This window comes from Saccostrea echinata, unplaced genomic scaffold (genome assembly GCF_033153115.1).
Source record: "Saccostrea echinata isolate AGI-Se365-2 ecotype Australia unplaced genomic scaffold, CSIRO_AGI_Sech_v1 ptg000038l, whole genome shotgun sequence".
Classification (NCBI taxonomy): Eukaryota; Metazoa; Mollusca; class Bivalvia; order Ostreida; family Ostreidae; genus Saccostrea; species Saccostrea echinata.
Window position 1 is genome coordinate 1,955,121 of NW_026889787.1, and position 12,409 is coordinate 1,967,529.

The 12,409-nt window shown below is 33.9% G+C and overlaps 1 protein-coding gene across 1 annotated transcript; it reads right to left on the reverse strand.

The window, feature by feature from the left end:
- Nucleotides 1–1,854: 1,854 nt before the first annotated feature.
- On the reverse strand, nucleotides 1,855–12,108 carry LOC133200285 (exodeoxyribonuclease-like). Its single transcript, XM_061336105.1, has 10 exons — nucleotides 11,982–12,108; nucleotides 10,874–10,894; nucleotides 10,360–10,410; nucleotides 10,045–10,095; nucleotides 9,126–9,311; nucleotides 8,543–8,741; nucleotides 8,189–8,260; nucleotides 7,607–7,753; nucleotides 6,218–6,401; nucleotides 1,855–2,098 (listed from the first exon to the last, which is right to left on the reverse strand). Exons 1-10 carry the CDS (start codon nucleotides 11,997–11,999, stop codon nucleotides 1,975–1,977), a joined length of 1,053 nt encoding a protein of 350 aa, XP_061192089.1. The 5' UTR covers nucleotides 12,000–12,108; the 3' UTR covers nucleotides 1,855–1,974.
- Nucleotides 12,109–12,409: the final 301 nt, after the last annotated feature.

The following is a 12,409-nucleotide window of genomic DNA, read 5'->3' on the forward strand; positions in this document are numbered from 1 at the left end:
ACTAATAATACCCCCGCTCTGATGTGAATACACAAGTTCAGTTATGGACAAACACAGTGATAATCAGGAAATTGACATTGGATTAGTAAAAAATGAATCCCAACATATGGCATGCCTAAACAAACATTGTGTTAAGATTTCAAGCACCTGCGATGAGTAGTTGCTGAGAAAACTGCGACCAAAATTTGTTATGTATGGTACGGTTAAACGCACGGATAAACAGGAAGTTGACATTGGATAAGTACAAAAATGAATCCCACCATATGGCATGCCTAAACAAAGAGTGTGTTAAAATTTCAAGCATATGCGATGAGTAGTTGCTGAGAAAACTACGACCAAAATTTGTTATGTATGGTACGGACAGACGCACGGATAAACAGGAAGTTTATATCAGATTCGTACAAAAATGAATCCCACCATATGGCATGCCTAAACAAAGATTGTGCTAAAATTTCAAGCATATGCGATGAGTAGTTGCTGAGAAAACTACGACCAAAATTTGTTATGTATGGTACGGACAGACGCACGGATAAACAGGAAGTTTACATTAGATTTGTACAAAAATGAATCCCACCATATGGCATGCCTAAACAAAGAGTGTGTTAAAATTTCAAGCATCTGCAATGAGTAGTTGCTGAGAAAACTGCGATCAAAGTTTGTTATGTATGGTACAGACAGACGCATGGATAAACAGGAAGTTTATATCAGATTCGTACAAAAATGAATCCCACCATATGGCATGCCTAAACAAAGATTGTGCTAAAATTTCAAGCATCTGCGATGAGTAGTTGCTGAGAAAACTACGACCAAAATTTGTTATGTATGGTACAGACAGACGCACAGATAAACAGGAAGTTGACATAGAATTCATACAAAAATGAATCCCACCATATGGCATGCCTAAACAAAGATTGTGCTAAAATTTCAAGCATCTGCAATGAGTAGTTGCTGAGAAAACTACGACCAAAATTTGTTACGGACAGACAGACAGACAGACAGACACACAAGGGTAAAACAGTATACCCCCCTCTCCTTCGGAGCGGGGGTATAATAATATATGTTCACAATCCACTTTACAGACAACAAATACATTTCATTGTATGACATAATGACATTAGTACATACAATTTTCTGAAGTCACTAAACATACACGACAAAAACAATACCCTAGTATATCTAATACAGCAATGTTTTAACTACAAGGAAAAAAACACATACATTCAGTGACAAAATCTACTACAACAGAAACCTAGATTTCACAAATGCACATACTGTAGGAATGGTTATTTACATTGGTGGTTTAGTCAAGTTGGTGTAAAATTCTTTGTTGTGTATTTTCTACTCCAGTAAATCTTGTGTAGTATAATCCCGGATAAAATTTTCTTGAATTCACCAGCAAAATGCTATAAAAACAACTCCTTGCAAAATTTTACAGTTATACACACTGATATAACAAATTAGTAAAAAAAAAATTTTCCATAGAGGTTAAAATTAACAAAAATTACTTTTTTTTCTATATCATTTTTTTTTAAAATTTGAAAATATTGAACTAACATTTTTTTTCGTTGAAAAAATTTATAGTTGAAATTTAATTCACCAGAAAACTTTAGTTCTCAAACTAAGTTTTTCTAAGCCCATGTGTAAATAACCATTTTTACAGAAATTGATTCTGTCCTAAACACAAATCAAACAATTATATTTTTGGCCATCAATGAAAACATATTAGGGGTTACTACATACAACCTTCTAAAAAGTGTTGTCTCTAATCCCACAGTAGGATACTCAAAGAGTTTCAAAGTGTAAAAGCAGATCTATGATAGACAAAGACACTAATCCATATTTTACAGATCATCAACACAGATCTACATGTATATCTGGTTCGTTTCATTCACAAGATTGTAAGTCAAAAGAAATCTTGTCCTACATCAATGATCCGTATCTAAGTATTCTATTACTGGAGCCCTGTGGCTTCTCCTACTTTAGCCCTGCCATCAGTAACATGATTGGACAGTGGTCACTACCCATGACTTTCTGTTGGATAACACTGTCACACAGGTCTTTCTGGAGTTGCTCGGAGATCACAAAGTAGTCCAATCGCCTGTCAAATAAAATCAATTGTACAGCACGACAGTGCGTGACTGAGGAACAAGTTAAAACCTTTATTTCACAATTGTTTCTCATTTGTTTATATTATTAAACACTTTGTTTCATTACTTAATTTGATAATGAGGCTTTTGCATATACAATTGCATAGAGGCATACATGTGATAAGTCAAAGACCACAAAACTGTACAGGAGCCATAAAAAAACTGGAATTTGGGTGAAAAAACTGTACACTGCCTATCAAAGAACGGTACACAAAATGGTATAAAATATCGCTTAAATTCTTCTGAAATTCCATCGTAATCATTGTAATAATCATCGTATCTTTTATACCTACGAAGATCTGGGTCAGATTCACGTATATTAAGTCATGTATATCAACCTTACAAGTTGGCTTAATTTTTTTCAATCAAGTTACGTATACGAAACATTAACAGTAATTAAGTACCCCTTAAAAAATAAAGCTACCTAAAGGGGTATTTGATACGGATTTATAGCAAGATAATTATCCCAATTGGCAGTTCACACCTTCGCACGCGATGGTTTGTGTACACTACACAATTATCAGAAGGTCAAGTGTCAAACACAGGTGACGTTTTCCAGTGTCTCGCGAGCGAGAATGAGGAAAATGGCAACATTTAGCGAGAAATTCAAAATACTGTACAAATTTTCATATTCCGTGAATTTTGGTGTCCCGCCGGTACACGATGAATGGGCTCGAAAAACTGTACATTTTGCGTACAGCCGGTACATATCACATGTATGCATAGAGGAACAAAATTTAAATTATAAAATATTCGATGTTAAAACAGTACTTTATTTATGTAGCTAATATGAGGTTCCTTACTTGTGTATTGAAACAAACAAACATGTAATTAGCTATCAATATTAAACCAAAGACTGTACTAAATGATAAATCCAGGTCTCCCCACTATTCTTATCTTAATTTTTGAAGCATATCCTTTGACAAAGTGACCCAAAATGTTAAGTACTTCAATTCTGTATTGAGATAATATAAAATCTAGATGATTTGTTGCATAAAAGTTTGATCAGCCTGTTGTTCATAGTGTGTCCTTGATTTAGATTATAACTTCTTTTGAACAATTTCCAAACTATGTTGCATATCAAGCCAGTATGTTAAAGTTATAGTTATGGAATTGTAGGAAGCAATACATTCTTTTGCAATTCATTTTCCTGTTCTTATCTTTTACTTTTGCTATAACGATCTCAAATTCAATGTATGGCAGTCTTTAAGCATCTTCAATCAGTGTGGTGAAAAGAAATTTTAGACAAACTGATTTTGATGCAGGGTCCAAAGCCACTTATAAGCACTTTTACATGTACCATATATATTCGCCTATAAGTCGGTTTTTTTGGGAGTTAAATTTTGGTCCAAGACTCTATGTCCGACTTATAGGCGAGTCATAAGAAGATAAGTTTTTCTGGACGGCGTAATGTTGTATTTTATAAACATTTCCCACGATTATCTTTGAACAAAGTCTGGATATATGTCATTTATGTATTCTAAGATTATACATAAAGTACACGTATTTACATATTTAAATAACTTTATTTTTATCTTAGGTGTGCATTATGTATTTTTCTTAATGATTTAAAATTAAATTTCTAAAGAATATTAATCGAAACCAGGTTAAAACATTAGAGCATTGATTTGAAATTGTCAACTGATTCTGGCAAAAAGTTGTACCAACTTATAAGCGGGTCAATGGCAAATCCATCCAAAATAACCTCAAACAAGAGGCCCATGGGCCACATCGCTCACCTGAGCACATTGGCAAGGCAAAAGCACAAATCAGTTCAGTATTGAAAAGATAAGGGGTGGGGGTGGGGCTTGAATTTTAAACTACCTGATGATGCTTCCATGTCAATATAACAAATGGCTTTATTGTACTTGAGAAGATTTTTAAAAAAATTTCCCATATATATTCCTTTGTAAAAATTTGATCCCCCATTGTAGCTCCTTCCTATCCAAGGGGTGGGTCATCATTTGAACAAACTTGAATCTACACTACCTGAGGATGCTTCCATATCAATATGACTAAACATAGCTTTTCTGTTCTTGAGAAGAAATTTTTTTCTATATGTTCTTATATAAAACTTTCGATCCCCCTATTGGGCACCACCCTACCCTCGGGGGTCATCATTTGAACAAAATTGAATTTACACTACCTGAGGATGCTTCCATATCAAAATGACTAAACATGATTTTCAGTTCTTGAGAAGAAGATATTTTCCTATATGTTCCTATGTAAAATTTTCGATCCCCCATTATGGCCCATCCCTATCCCCTGGGGTCATCATTTTAACAAACTTGAATCTACACTACCTGAGGATGCTTCCATATCAAAATGACAAATCATGGCTTTGAGGTTCTTCATCAGAAGGGCTTTTGCTGTTCCTGAGAAGAAGATTTTTAAAGATTTTTCCTATATTTTTCTATGTAAAACTTTGATCCTCCACTGTGGCCCTGCCCTACCCCCGGGGGGTCAGGATTTGAACAAACTTGAATCTACACTACCTGAGGATGCTTTCATATAAATATGACCAATTAGGGCTTTGCTGTTATTGAGAAGAAGATTTTTAAAGATTTTTCCTATATACTTCTATGTAAAACTTTGATCCTCCATTGTGGCCCCACCCTACCCTCGGGGGTCATGATTTGAACAAACTTGAATTTACACTACCTGAGGATGCTTCCATATAAATATGACTCATCATGGCTTTGCTGTTATTGAGAAAAAGATTTTTAAAGATTTTTCCTATATATTTCTATGTAAAACTTTGATCCTCCATTGTGGCCCTGCCCTACCCCCGGGGAGTCAGGATTTGAACAAACTTGAATCTACACTACCTGAGGATGCTTTCATATAAATATGACCAATTAGGGCTTTGCTGTTATTGAGAAGAAGTTTTTTAAAGATTTTTCCTATATACTTCTATGTAAAACTTTGATCCTCCATTGTGGCCCCACCCTACCCCCAGGGGTCATGATTTGGACAAACTTGAATCTACACTACCTGAGGATGCTTCCATATAAATATGACCAATTAGGGCTTTGCTGTTATTGAGAAGAGGATTTTTAAGGATTTTTCCTACATATTTCTATGTAAAACTTTGATCCTCAATTGTGGGCCCCCCCCCCCCCCCCCCACCGGGGGTCATGATTTGAACAAACTTGAATTTACACTACCTGAGGATGCGTCCATATAAATATGACTCATCATGGCTTTGCTGTTATTGAGAAAAAGATTTTTAAAGATTTTTCCTATATATTTCTATGTAAAACTTTGATCCTCCATTGTGGCCCTGCCCTACCCCCGGGGGTCATGATTTAAACAAACTTGAATCTTCACTACCTGAGGATGCTTCCATATAAATATGACAAATCATGGCTTTGCTGTTATTGAGAAGAAGATTTTTAAAGGTTTTTCCTATATATTTCTATGTAAAACTTTGATCCTCCATTGTGGCCCCGCCCTACCCCCGGGGGTCATGATTTGAACAAACTTGAATCTTCACTACCTGAGGATGCTTCCATATAAATATGACTCATCATGGCTTTGCTGTTCTTGAGAAGAAGATTTTTAAAGGTTTTTCCTATATATTTCTATGTAAAACTTTGATCCTCCATTGTGGCCCCGCCCTACCCCCGGGGGTCATGATTTGAACAAACTTGAATCTTCACTACCTGAGGATGCTTCCATATAAATATGACTCATCATGGCTTTGTGGTTCTTGAGAAGAAGATTTTTAAAGATTTTTCCTATATATTTCTATGTAAAACTTTGATCCTCCATTGTGGCCCCGCCCTACCCCCGGGGGTCATGATTTGAACAAACTTGAATCTTCACTACCTGAGGATGCTCCCATATAAATATGACTCATCATGGCTTTGCTGTTCTTGAGAAGAAGGACTACAGACAAAATGTGATCAGAAAAGCTCACTTGAGCCTTCGGCTCAGGTGAGCTAAAAATACAACCAACTTACAGGCGGACCGACTTATAGGTGAGTATATACGGTAGTAAGTACAGATTTTAAAAAAAAAATCCCACTGAGCTAGATCTATATTTATCTTCAAATCTTCTAATTTACCATCCAATGTTCTTGGCTCGGGCATTCATCATGTATGTCCAGAATGACCAGCAGTCCCTGGCGTTAGGGTACAAGGCACGGAAGGAGTCCACAAAACCCTCCCCCAAGAGCTTGGTGAAGCCCTCCCTCTCCTGGTCCGTGTAACCAGGGGTCTTGTTTCTGTTGGTAGCAGGATTCTTTAGATCTATGATAAAAAAAAAAAACATATGTAAATACTAAAAGTGCACAAAAAGCTTAAGGTAATTATCATTCTCCAGTAGTTTGGATATGGGGTTGGTTTACCATTTGTAATTCTAAATAAAACAACTGTACAATGTAAAATAAATTGTAAAGATTAATATTACATTGGTTAAAATGTTTTCGAGGGGGGGGAGGGGGTATCTTTCAAATGTATCTTTATCCAATTGTAAATGTTCAATATTTTGATTCTGTACCTCTCAAATATATCAAATACAAGTATATCATTTTTATTGACAAATGTTGTTTTTGCTTTAATTTTGCTTTTTTTTTTTTTTTTTTTTTTTTTTGAAGAGTTAGAATTGTTAAATAAGAGAAACGAGAGATGTTTGTGAAACACTTATGGCACCCCCCCCCCCCTCCCAAACAATTGGAATTTTTCTAGGTCCAAGGGGCATAACTCTGTCAAAAATTGCTGGATCATACCCAAAATACCCAAAACAGAACTTGATCTAGGCATTTTTATGATAAATCTGTATACCAAATTTCATTTCAGTATGTGCAACCTCTGCAAAGAAAATGAACAAAAAATGTTGGTGGACTGACAGATAGACAGACCGACCAACTGACCGACAGCAGCAAAGCAATATGCCCTCCCTCCTTCAAAGGGGGGCATAAAAATATGGATTTTCAAAATAATGATGCAATGAATTTTTCTAAATGTGCAAAAATAATATGAAATCTAAGTAGAATATCATTAACCAGTACCAATAAATGTTAGAACAACTAACATGCAGCTCTTTGCAGTTCGTACTAATATAGAGATCTTCATTCAATTTCAAACTTCCTAAATTAAATTTGATGTGACAAAAGCATATACATGAATATCTTTTCCTACAACATCATAAATTTGCTAGTATAAACATATTTTCATGAAGTTATTGCCATAACATGATCGATTTATGTAACGCAAAGAAAGATAACTCCTGTAACCTTCTTGTAAAGCAGGGAGAGATAACTCCTGTTACCTTCTAAATCCTCTTTCCACAACACAAATTATGTCATATTTTCTGTGAATACCACACACTAATAAACTAGCAAACAATTTTCATACAATTTTAAACACTGTTATAGATGTTGAAAATCATATGTAAGACACATACCCCTCTATGAACCCCACAGAGCTGTGTTTTTCTGTATTTTCTGACTTACCAACAGGGGTGTGGGCCACATTAAGGTCCCCACACATGATCACAGGTTTCTTGGCGTCCAGTTTCTTCAGGTAATCAGTAAAGGCACCGTCCCATTCCTCGGTTCTGTACTTCAGTCGCACCAGCCCTTTACCAGAATTTGGCACATCTAAAATTTAATTAAATATACTAATGTCAATTTGAATAAATATACTAATGTCAAATCCTTTTTGAAACTTTTACATGTAAATAGGTCATGTTACTGGTACTTGGTATCAGTAATCAATTAGATACTTTTTTCAAACATACTGGTACAATTAATAAAATTACTTCAGTTTAGTGCTAATTTTTTTTTTTTTTAGCAATATGCAAGTCGGATTCCTCCTTTTTTTTTTTTGGTTTAAATAGGGTAGTATACTGTAAGTGGATATAAAAGTTGTTCACTCAGAAAAAAAAATTCATATAATCAGAAATATTGGCAATTTTGAAAAGGCACTAGATTTTTTGCTTCACATCAAAACTTTGTGAAACATTTCTATATTTCATTTCATAAATTTAAATTTTATAAAATGGCCAAAAGTAACCATTCCTCTGGAATACTTACAAGCATTGACCATGAAGAAATCTTCGTATTCAGCTGTAATTACTCGACCCTCGTCATCATGCTTGGCAACACCTGATTTCATTAAATGAAGCAGAAAAAAAAATATAAAGAGAAGAACACGGAATCATTGCACAAAAATTCAATCACACAAGTGCAACAAACAAACACTTTATTTTAAGCCTCATTTGGAAAAAAAAAAATTTTGTTGAAATTTTACAATATTAGAATTTTTTTAAACATCAAAGTGCATGAACGAAATAAGTCAACTTAATGTATTTTCTCAATAAATAAAAATGAATTTTAATTTTATATCTAGTATTTAATTTTTAAACATCAATGATCACTTAGTCTAACCTATCCCATATGTGACTTTAATCGGTTTCTTTTTGCTGTACAGTCCCGTCCCTGCGTACCCAGCTTTCTCCGCGGGGGACCAGTAAATGTGGTAATTCTTGTCAATGACCCCGGGAGGTAACTGATCCTCCTGACATTTGGTTTCCTGGACACACAGAATGTCGGGGGATTCAGTCTTAATGTACGACATCTTGTCTTTCTGAAAGATATGAAAGCATGCATAACTATAAATTTAAAAAACACCTGCAATCTGAAAAATTTAAATATATGGTATGCCTACGAATTTCCAAATGATTATATTATTAATGACACAATTTTATGTATGTTTATTGTATTTGTGGATTTAAATAAATTATTAGTATACAGTGAAAATTACATGTGAAAATTTATTTTATTAACCATCAGTAACTTATAGAATACTGGGGAATGTCTCAAATATTAAGGCATGCTCTTACAATTCAGAGAATCTACCTCAACAAAATAGCTTAATTACCATAAAAAAGATTTTCTGCTATCAATTAAGCATAAGTTAGTCATAAGTTTCCATAATAAATACATAGCAACAATCAGCAAAATTACTCACATCATACCAGGCCCTAATGCCATTAAGATTCCATGAGGCAATCTTCAGTGAAAATTTCCTCCCGTCCTTTGTCTTGGCATCGGGGTTGACCTCAGTGGGAAATGAGGTGTCAGTCCCCTCTGGTAAGGGTTCAATTGTATCCTCCTTACGGATGGGGGCTTTCTTTCCTTTTTTTGCTGGACCTTTCTAAAGGTTAAAGATAAATAAATCTTATGTCACATAAGATATACAAATATTCTGGAAGAAAATGCACTATGTGCTACATCTGCATGAACTTAAAAACTGAAATTTGAATTTTGTTTATCTTAATAATTAAAATCACATACAATTTGTTTCCCTGCAAATATTTTTTTTATAAAATTTGACAAAATGTGTAAATACAAGCACAGAGCAAAAACACGTTCACTCTGCACTATCAGTTTGTATGTTGAGTTACCATATAAACTTCATAAGATATTTATATCCATCAAAGTATAAATTAAGAAGGATGGCAGCAAGACTCTCTCACTTCCCTCCATGATCTACTGTAGGTTCCTAAATACATGAGGAATTTACCACCTAATTTCTCAAGAGGCTTATTTATCAAAAAAAAAAAAAAAGAAGATACTACTAATAATGTTGCTGAAATACATCCAAAAACTCCTCATCAACAGTTGACTCCTAAATTCATTTCCTCACAATTTGATGTCTATGTGACATTTCACAATATTCACTTCTTAGGTAAAGTGGGGAATCTATAGTATATTTTACAGGATCTATTTTACAGGACCTAGTTTACAGGTTCCATTTTACCAGGTCCATTTTAAACAGGATCTTTTTTACAGACTATTTTACAGGATCTAATTTACAGGTTCCATTTTACAAGTACCTTTTTCACAAGACTTTTTTCAAAGGGTCTATTTACAGGATCTTATTTTACCTTCCCTGAATCTCCATCTGCCTCTATTTTCTGTTTCTTGCTTGGTGAAGGCTTTAAAAAAATATCGATAAAGTTTAGGCAAAATTTATAATTAATATCTCTTTTAATATTCATCATCTTTAAGCCACAGTCTGACTCAAATTAAGAACTTTCACCTTAATTTTTTTTATTCTTTTGTGTTTTAATTTAAAAATATATATAATCTGTATATCATCAAATTTAGATAAGTTTCAATTCAATCTTGTTAAGTTATTATCTTTTAATATAATTTGAAAGTTTAAAAAACAACAACGAATAAACAAAATTAAATCAAACCTTTTCTTCAGTGGCTGTGTCTCCCGCTCCAGAATCTTCTGTGGCAGGCGTCTGTGAAGAAAGTATGAAAAGGTAACAAGACACATATTATGTAGTATTTAAATGTAAAAAGGTACATATTATGTAGTATTAAATGTAATAAGACACATATTATATGGTATTTAAATGTAACAATTGGAACCCACATTTCATAACCTTTGACAGGTACTCTATTGAATGATTAAATACATATAAATACACATGGCTATCTATGAAATGGTTAATTAACGGATACCATGTTAATTAAGGGGAATGCATTAAATACGAGAAATAATACCCGAAGTGAGCGGTGTAAATAGAATGTTTTTACAATGCTTGGATCTGTAGCTCTCTCGCTTATCTGTTTGAATTTTCTCAACCTGAGAGCTACAGTTCTGCAGCTACCCCTCCGACAGAGTTTGCTTGTAGATAGTAAACCTACATTTTGCTACCTTATATCCTCTAAATAATGTTTCAGCTGCAAAATTTGTCTTACCTTTTCACTGGCCTTCTTTGCCTAAAGAAGAGAAATTATATTCATTATTTGTTCATTCTAAGGCAAATATTTGATCTCTAACTTATAGTGCAGTTTACATTTACATTACATGTTTTACAAATAAATATCTATAGTTTACATTTGCAGTATATGTTCTGAAAAAAAAATCACATTTATCAATTATATTACAATTTTACTACACTATTGAATACTAAAGACACTGCACTGCTAAAAATGTGTATAATATCAGGGACGTATGTTATCTACGCTAGTAAAATCAACTAGGCCTATTCAAGTAGATCTAGTAGCTGCAGATGTAGTGTTATGGTTTTTTATATACCAGTCTTTGACCATAACGCTACAGATCCCATAATAAGCTAGTAGTGCAAATATTGTGCAATATACAGCGCAAGATTTTCTGTGCATGGATGGGGAGAATTTCTCCACTTTCCAGCATTGGTCAATCAACTACCTTTCACTCCCTAATTCTAGACATATTTTTTAAACAACCTGAATATTTTATCCACCTCCTAACCCTCTATAGTTGTCTCTACAGACCAATTAACTCGCTTGTTTTGAATTTTTGTCGGATGGCAGAAAATTCAAAACAAGTAAGTCTTCTGGTCGGAAGAGATGATTGTAAAGGTTTAGGAGGTGGATAAAATATACAGTTTGGATTAAAAAATATGTCTAGAATTAGAGAGTGAAAGGTAGTTGATTGACCAATGCTAGAAAGTGGAGAAATTCTCCCCAACTGTGCGCAGAAAATCCTGCGCTGTAAATTGCATCATATTTGCATTACAGGTAGCGTTATGGCCAAAGACTAATATATAAAACCATAATGCTACAGTTCTACAGCTAGTAGATCTAGGTGCCTTTCAACACAAATAAACTAATGTAAACATCAAATCCATGGAAGGAGAAAGCGTAAAAAAAATCATTAATACAGGTTTTATTAAAACCAGGAAACTATATTCCATAGGTTCCTGAAAAAACATACACCATCAACTTGTATGCATTTTTAAAATTAATATTTTGCAGAGAGAAAGCACCTGTCCACCTAAAAAAATCTGAACACTAAAATAAACTGATGAACATGTCTCTACACCTTTCTTTTGGGTGGCATTTTATCAGAGAACCTTAAAACACACTGATCTGTTTCAAACAGAGCACAATCAACAATGCTAGATAACACAACACGGCTCCAAAGGATGGGATGAAACACAAACTTCTGAGCCAGTTTTTACATATGAGAAAATTCGAACGTTCTTTCTCTTTTCCCGCCAGATTTCAAAATTAAGATTTTCGTTTTGTAAATTTTATCTGTAAGCATTAGCAAGTATATTCTTTTATGAATGCACTAACTACAAAAATAAGGATCTAAATTAAACAATTTTGTATATATTGATTTTTACAATTGTTATTTATAAGTATTAATGTCAATTTTAAGTAGGTGTCAGGGATTCGTTTTGTGAGAGAGAATAAATTTACTGCGCTAATCTTAATCAATAAAACGTTTTTCGGTACGGGTTCGTA